The sequence below is a fragment of the Cebus imitator genome, unplaced genomic scaffold, assembly GCF_001604975.1.
Source record: "Cebus imitator isolate Cc_AM_T3 unplaced genomic scaffold, Cebus_imitator-1.0 Scaffold257, whole genome shotgun sequence".
Classification (NCBI taxonomy): Eukaryota; Metazoa; Chordata; class Mammalia; order Primates; family Cebidae; genus Cebus; species Cebus imitator.
In genome coordinates, this window is record NW_016107572.1 from 2,182,138 (window position 1) to 2,189,855 (window position 7,718).

At 50.4% G+C, this 7,718-nt stretch overlaps 1 protein-coding gene across 2 annotated transcripts in view; it reads right to left on the reverse strand.

Moving 5' to 3' along the window:
• Positions 1-7,718, reverse strand: part of CACNA1S (calcium voltage-gated channel subunit alpha1 S) — a 77,078-nt gene that overhangs the window by 18,130 nt on the left and 51,230 nt on the right. For both annotated transcript variants that reach the window (XM_017499408.2, XM_017499409.2), the window contains exons 24-28: positions 7,298-7,444; positions 6,646-6,847; positions 6,030-6,188; positions 1,624-1,734; positions 861-944 (exon numbers count right to left, since the gene is read on the reverse strand). In XM_017499408.2, coding sequence (XP_017354897.1) covers positions 861-944; positions 1,624-1,734; positions 6,030-6,188; positions 6,646-6,847; positions 7,298-7,444 — 703 coding nt within the window. The remainder of the gene's footprint in view (positions 1-860; positions 945-1,623; positions 1,735-6,029; positions 6,189-6,645; positions 6,848-7,297; positions 7,445-7,718) is intronic.

Sequence of the window (7,718 nt, forward strand, 5' to 3'; positions counted from 1 at the left end):
TGCAATGGCACAATCTCAGCTCACTGCAACCTCCACCTCCCGGGTTCAAGCAATTCTCCTGCCTCAGCTTCCTGAGTAGCTGGGATTACGGGCACCTGCCACCACTACTGGCTAATTTTTGTACTTTTAGTAGAGATAGGGCTTCACCATCTTGGCCAGGCTGGTCTTGAACTCCTGACCTCATGATCCACCTGCCTTGACCTCCCAAAGTGCTGGGATTACAGGCATGAGCCACCATGCCTGGCCAAAAGTATTATTATTATTATTATTATTTTAAAGAAGTAGGACTCTAATCCTCCCACTGCCCTGTTCAAAAACTTTTAGTGCCTTCCCACTGCCTGCCCCATAAAGCTCAGGCCTCCCTCACCGCTTACCTCTCCAGCCTTGCCCTCCCGCTTACCTCCTCTGCGTGTTCTTATGCTTCCCATAAACCGGACCACTCAGCATGCGCTGAACCTTTTTTGCATTTCCTGCTCTGTGCCTTTCCTACAGTACCCCTGCCTGAGGTGCTTGCTCTCCTCTCCAGCTCCAGTCACCACCTCCCTTTCCTTCAGACAGGTGGCACCACCTCCATGAAGCCTTCTCTGACCACCCCACCCAGACGACTCTCCTTTCCATTATAGCTCTTGCCTCTGGTAGTGCAGTAGGTACACCCATCATGTCCACCTGGGATCTGAGCGATCTCTCTGCCCTGCAGGATGGTAGCCCCTTGAGGGCAGAAGCTATGACTTGTCATTCCATCTTTGTAACCTCTAGGGGGTTCCATGTTGCACACACAGTGGGCACCCCATAAATATCTGTGGACCGAACATGTGCTCTTGGACCCACCCTAGTGATGGCTCTGCCTGCCTGATACTCACGTCAATCTCACTGAGGATGACATCGATGATGCTGCCAATGACAATCAGGAAGTCAAACACATTCCAGGGGTCTCCAAAGTAGCCCTGGGAAGGAAAAGGATGGGAAAGCAAGGGTGTGAGCTTTGGGAGGAAGGAGCTCTGGCTGCTGACGGAGGGCGTGTCACACCCGAGCTAATGTGGAGCTGTGGGTCAGGCCAAGGTGGGATGCCTGTGACTCCACCTCCCACTGGTGCTCCAGTGAGCCCCCCAACTCTGACACTCTTCTCCCCTTGGCTCTTTATTTCCTTTCCTCCAGAGCAGAAAATGGTGGGAGGGGAGGGGAGAATTGTTGGGGTCCTGGTCCAGAGAAACATCTCTTTCACCCTCTGAACCTCACTTAGCATCCTATCTGGGCCCTGGCAGTGCAAAACTGACAGGACTGTGCTGCCAACCATGGCAATGGACTTGAGAACCAAAGTGACAGGACGAGATCTTCCCCCAGCCCTGGGGGGGCTCTTCCCCGTTCTTCAGACACTTCAGGGAGGGCTAGAATGTAAGAAGAGGCGCCCAGAGTCTTCCTGTCATTGCCCCATTCTGGCCGCCTGAAGATTTGCCTGCCCTGTGTCTGAAGGTGGAAGCGGGCAAAGGAGTGAGCAAGTAGGGAGCAGAAGTGCTGGGCAGAGGGCCCCTGATAGGCTGAGGGATGGGGATGGAGTTCCACTGGAAGGCCTCGCCCTCCCTGCCCACCCCAGCTGCTCTTCTGGCTCTTCGGCCCCACACTCACCCTGGCCTTGAAGGCCATGAGCTTGAGGATCATCTCCAGGGTGAAGATGATGGTGAAGGCCACGTTGAGAATGTCTGAGATGTGGTTCATCTGCTCTGACTGGTTGTAGTGCTGTGGAGGGGACATGGGAGTGGTGGGTCAGGGGTCCGGGCTTGCCCACCCTGCAGATTGCATTCCCAGAGCCCCTCCTCTTCCTGGGCAGCCCCCAACCCTTGGGCCACCTGCTCACCTTGTTTTAGCTTAGAAAACTAGGAGCTGCTTTAGCAATCTCCTGAATTCCACCAAATTTTATGAACACCCTCCTTCTACCCCACCGCCACAAACGAGGTAACACAGGAGGGGAGGGGGCTCCAATTCCAAATCCCGCTGAGCACGTTCATTTATGTGCAGGGCTGCCAGGCCAGAGCCTGTTGACATATTGGCTCTGGGGTGACCAGGATGGCAGGTCCTCCAGGCAGGGCTCTGTGACCGGTTCCATTTAGTCATTTGGGCGCAGGACTGGGCAAGAAGACCCCTGGGTTCCACAGTCCGTGTTATCACTGGCTACTAGTGGGAAACTGAGAACTCACCAAGCTTACTGTGTCTGCACACCACCCCCTGTGATGATGGTAAGGCATGATGGTGAGGCTCTGTGACCCACCACCATGACACTCCCTATTCCCTTGTAAGTTTTCCCAGGGATCTCTTCCTACTTATTAGAAAGTGGATGAAATTCTGCCTTTTCCACAAAACCTTCCAGGTAGTTCGGAAGGATCTGAGGGCTGCCTCCACCCTGTCCTGCCTTGGCAGGACTGCCCAGTTCTGCCTGACTCAGCCCCCAACACAGCCAGTGCTGACGATCCTCTGCCATCTGGGCCTCCTGGCTCAGTGACTGTCTTTCCATATCACCGTGACCTAGCAATGTGCGTTCTCATCATTGGGCATGTCTTGGGATTCTAAGAGCAGGAAGCCTAGCTGTACCGTCTTCTTCATACAGGGCTTAAGGAATCAGATGCTTGGAGAGAGGTCCAAGATGGCTGATCACTAGCAGCTCGGGATTGTAGCTCCCAGTGAAAGCACAGAGAACGAGAGGACGCCACACTTTCAGATGAATTTTTGCTGCTCACGCACCAGGAGATTTCCAGCGGAGGAGCCCCACGTGTCGCCAGCACGACTCTTGAGGCCGGCGAGGTGGTTTTGCCGCTGCCTTGGTGCGGCAGTTCTTGGTGCAGAGTCAGAAAAGCACCATCAATCATAACACCGCTGTTTTGGCAGCGCAGTGGGTCGCTCAGATTTTAGCGCTGGGAATCAATAAGTTGGACATCCACTCAGAAACCAATTATAAAGACGGTAATTATAAAGACCACAGATGGATAAATCTATAAAGAAGGTAAGAAAACAGCCTAAAAAGACTGAGAATACCCAAAATCAGAACGCCTCTCCCTCTACAGGGGGTCACAGTTCCTCATCAGCAACGGAACAAGGCCTGATGGAGAAAGACTGTGTTCTATTAACAGAAGCAGGCTTCAAAAGGTGGATAAGAAAAATCTGGGAATTAAAAGAACTTGTTCTAACCCAATGCCAGGAAACTAAGAACTTTGAAAAAAGGTTTGATGAAATGTTAACAAAAATACACAATTTAGAGAGGAATATAAGTGAATTAATGGAGCTGAAAAACACAACACGAGAACTTCACGAACTATGCACAAGTTTTAACAGCCGAATCGATCAGGCAGAAGAAAAGATATCAGAAGTCGAAGACCAACTTAATGAAATAAAACGAGAAGACAAGATTAGAGAAAAAAGGATAAAAAGGAACGAGCAAAGTCTCCAAGAAATATGGGACTATGTGAAAAGACCTAACTACGCTTGATAGGTGTACCTGAATGTGACGAAGAGAATCAATCCAAGCTGGAAAATACGCTTCAGGATATTATTCAGGAAAACTTTCCCAACCTAGCAAGGCAGGACAATATTCAACTCCAGGTAATACAGAGAACACCACAAAGATATTCCTCAAGAAGACCCACATCAAGACACATAATCGCCAGATTCACCAGGGTTGAAATGAAGGAGAAAATACTGAGGGCAGCCAGAGAGAAAGGTCAGGTTACCCATAAAGGGAAGCCTATCAGACTCACAGCAGATCTCTCAGCAGAAACCCTACAAGTCAGAAGAGAGTGGGGGCCAATATTCAACATCCTTAAAGAAAAGAACTTTCAACCCAGAATTTTACATCCAGCCAAACTAAGCTTCATAAGCGAAGGAAAAATAAAATCTTTTGTGAACAAGCAAGCACTCAGAGATTTCATCACCACCAGGCCTGCTTTACAAGAGCTTCTGAAAGAACCACTACACATAGAAAGGAACAACCAGTATCAGCCTTTCTAAAAAATGCCAAAAAGTAAAGAGCATCAACATAATCAAGAATTTATATCAACTAATAGGCAAAACAGCCAGCTAACATTAAATGGCAGTATTAAACTCACATATATTATTATTAATTCCAAATTTAAATCAAACTAAATCCCCCAATCCAAAGACAGACAGGCAAAAAAAGCCAAAACCCATGGGTATGCTGCATCCAGACCCATCTCACATGCAAGGATACACAAAGACTCAAAACAAAGGGATGGAGAAAAATTTACCAACCAAATGGAGAGCAAAAATAAATAAATAAATAAAAGCAGGAGTTGCTTTAAAGCAACAAAGATCAAAAGAAGCAAAGAAGGATATTACATAATGATAAAAGGATCAATGCAACAAGAAGAGCTAAAGATCCTAAATACATACGTACAATACAGGAATACCCAGATATATAAGACTTATAAAGAGACTTAGACTCCCATACAATAATAGTGGGAGACTTCAACATCAATATTAGACAGATCAATGAGACAGAAAATTAACAACGATATCCAGGATTTGAACTCAGATCCGGAACAAGTAAACTTAATTAACATTTATAGAACTCTCCACTTTAAATACACAAAATATACACTCTTATCAGTAACACATCACACCTATTTACAGGTTTCAATGAAATATTGGTTGGCTGCTTGTTTGTTATTTTCTTCCCTCATTTTTTTTTTCATGTCTCTAGTATTAAGCACAATTATAGGCAAACCCATTTTTAGACTGCAATCTAGCCTGGGCAATAAAGCAACACCCCCGTTCTCTCTCCCTCTTCCTCTTTCTCTTTCTTCCTCTCCTTCATTCTTTTTTTTCTCTTTCTTCTTTTTTTTTTTTTCAACAAACTACTAAGTAGGTAGTATTAGTCCTACCTTCACCAGTAGGAAGAGGTATATCCCAACTGCAAAACTCTACGTAAATCTGGAATTGCAACACAGTTCTAGCTCACTTCCAAAATCTATTACATAGTACAACAGCCTTCTCAGAGCCAGACACCTTAAGAAGCAGCATATTCATGTACCTGCACATCTATCCATCCATCCACTCCACAAATATTAATCATATACTATGTGTCAAACTCAGGGATTAGGAATAAATTAGTTTTTGGAAAAAAATAAAAGGAATCAGATGCTTAATCAAGGCTTGATAACGATGCTGATCATTAAGATATTGTCTATAAAGGGTGCTCAGCTCCCAAGAGAGACACCTGTTCTGCAAATACTAAACCCATTTTTCTTGGGACCAGAGCCAAGATTCCAGCCAACTCAGCCATCCAGATTTGCAACAGCAGAAGAAAAACAGAGAAAGCACTTTTGACTTCCTACCCTTTCTCCTCCTTCTGTGGTAGCTCTCTCATGTTTGCAGAATTACCATACTGTTTTTACGCTTGAGTTACCTCCTTCATAAACCATAAATGCCTGGTGACAAGGCCTGGGCACAGTTCGCTTGTGTATTCCATGTAGTGCCTCATCACATAGTACACAGGCAAATGTCTACTGGGGGAATCCAGGCTATCCTGCACTTCCCGCCTTTCCCTTCCCACCCTGCCCTTCCCACTCTGCCCTTCCCATTCTGCCCTTCCCACCCTGCCCTTCCCACCCTGCCCTTCCCACTCTGCCCTTCCCACCCTGCCCTTCCCACCCTGCCCTTCCCACTCTGCCCTTCCCACCCTGCCCTTCCAACCCTGCCATTCTCACTCTGCCCTTCCCACCCTGCACTTCCCGCCTTTCCCTTCCCACCCTGCCCTTCCCACTCTGCCCTTCCCACCCTGCCCTTCCCACCCTGCCCTTCTCACCCTGCCCTTCCCACCCTGCCCTTCTCACCCTGCCCTTCCCACCCTGCCCTTCCCACCCTGCACTTCCCTCCTTTCCCTTCCCACCCTGCCCTACCCACCCTGAGTTTCCCACCCTGACCTCCCCACTCTGCCCTTCCCACCCTTCCCTACCCATACTGCCCTACCCACACTGCCCTTGGCCCCAGGCTGATCAGACGTTGGTCTCCTGGGGAGCCCTTACCTGCATACCCAGGCAGATGGTGTTGAGCATGATGAGGGCAAACATTAGGTATTCAAAGTAGGAGGAGGTGACAATGTACCACACCTGATACTGGTATGGGTTTTTGGGAATGTAGCACCTCAGTGGGCGGGCCTTCAGGGCATACTGTACACATTGGCGCTGCAACACACACCACAGGACAGGTCAGCACCAGCACCGAGAGGACCCTCCCTCCTTCCCTCTCCACACCCACACCATGGGCTTGATGGGCAAGTCAGGAGCAGCTGTGGCCAGGGGCTGTAGCTGAGGACTCTGCACTGTTTAGCAGAAGAATCCTGTTGGGCTCTTGGGTTCCCCTTGCGTCGTCACAGCCCATTCCCATGGGTCTGTAGACTAGCCCGGGGGTCTGAAGAGCTTCCTTTCTCTGGGCATCATGAGGTTCCATGAGAAGACCCACTCTACCAACTTGTATTGCTTCAGGTTGGAGATAGGGTAGGGTGCAGGGAGGCTAGGGCTTGGCATCACATGCAGGTTCTGGGGTCACCCCTAGGCCTCTCTTCGCTGGCTAGACCTAGGGCTCGGGCAGCAGAAGGCTGCTGAAGCTCTGCCCTCCACCTCTGGCCGGCGGACTGGGCACCTGGTTCTTGTCCAGCTCACAGTTCTTGTACTCGGTCTCCCCCTGCTCCTGGAAGGTGACAATGACAAAGCCCACGAAGATGTTCATCATGAAGAAGGCAATGAGGATGATGTAGATGATGAAGAAGATGGCCATCTCCACACGGTTGTTGTAGATGGGACCCACATCCTCCCCATTGGAGTCTATGGCTTTGTACAGCAGCCTGGGTGAGCGGAGAAGAAAGGACAGGCTGGGCAGGGTGACAAGGCAGGGTCAGACCAGGAAGGATGGGCTTTATCCCACTGGCTGTGGAGAGCCAAGAGACCCTTCTCAACTGTCATAAGACAGGAGTTAGGACGGGGCCAGGGAAGACCAGACCCAATCCTGAAATGGCCCTGCCTTTCCAGAGGCTGCCCCATTAATCAGTAGGATCCCCTGTGGGCAGAGAGTCATACACCTATCGGGGACTGGGTACATTTTGTCAGAGCCCCCCGGGTCAGGCCTACTTTGGAGTGATCAGTCAACACACCAACAAAGAGTCAGTGCGGTTTGGGGTTTGTTGGGCACCTGCCACAGGGAGCAGTAGCGCTGTGCGGGCTGCCGAAGGGCAGGCTGGCTGCCTGGTCCCAGCAGCCCATGCCCGAGAGGGACCCAGGCCCCAGCCCTCACTCACTGAGGCCAGCCCTCGAAGGTGGAGACCGTGAAGAGGGACATCATGGCTGAGAGGACATTGTCGAAGTGGAAGTCGCTGTGTACCCACTCGCGGCGGCGCAGCTCTATCTGCGTGGGGTCCCCGTCCTTGTACACGTAGTAGTAGCCCCTGTGGCAGGGAGGCCCAGTCACTCCACAGGCCACAGCTGGGCCACCTCGCCCCACCACATCCTCTGGGCCCCGGGCGGAGAGTGTGCAGGAGAGTGTGCGGGTCCGGATCTGGGACCCGAGGGGACACCGCTGGGAGACCCCGAGGAAAGGGGCCTCTGTGAGTATTCCTCCTAGGCCTAAAGGCCGAGCTTCCCCGGTTTCCAGCTTGAAGGACCACCATACGCTGACACACAGTCCCCTGCCCTGCGGCCATCCCACCGCACTCCCTGCCC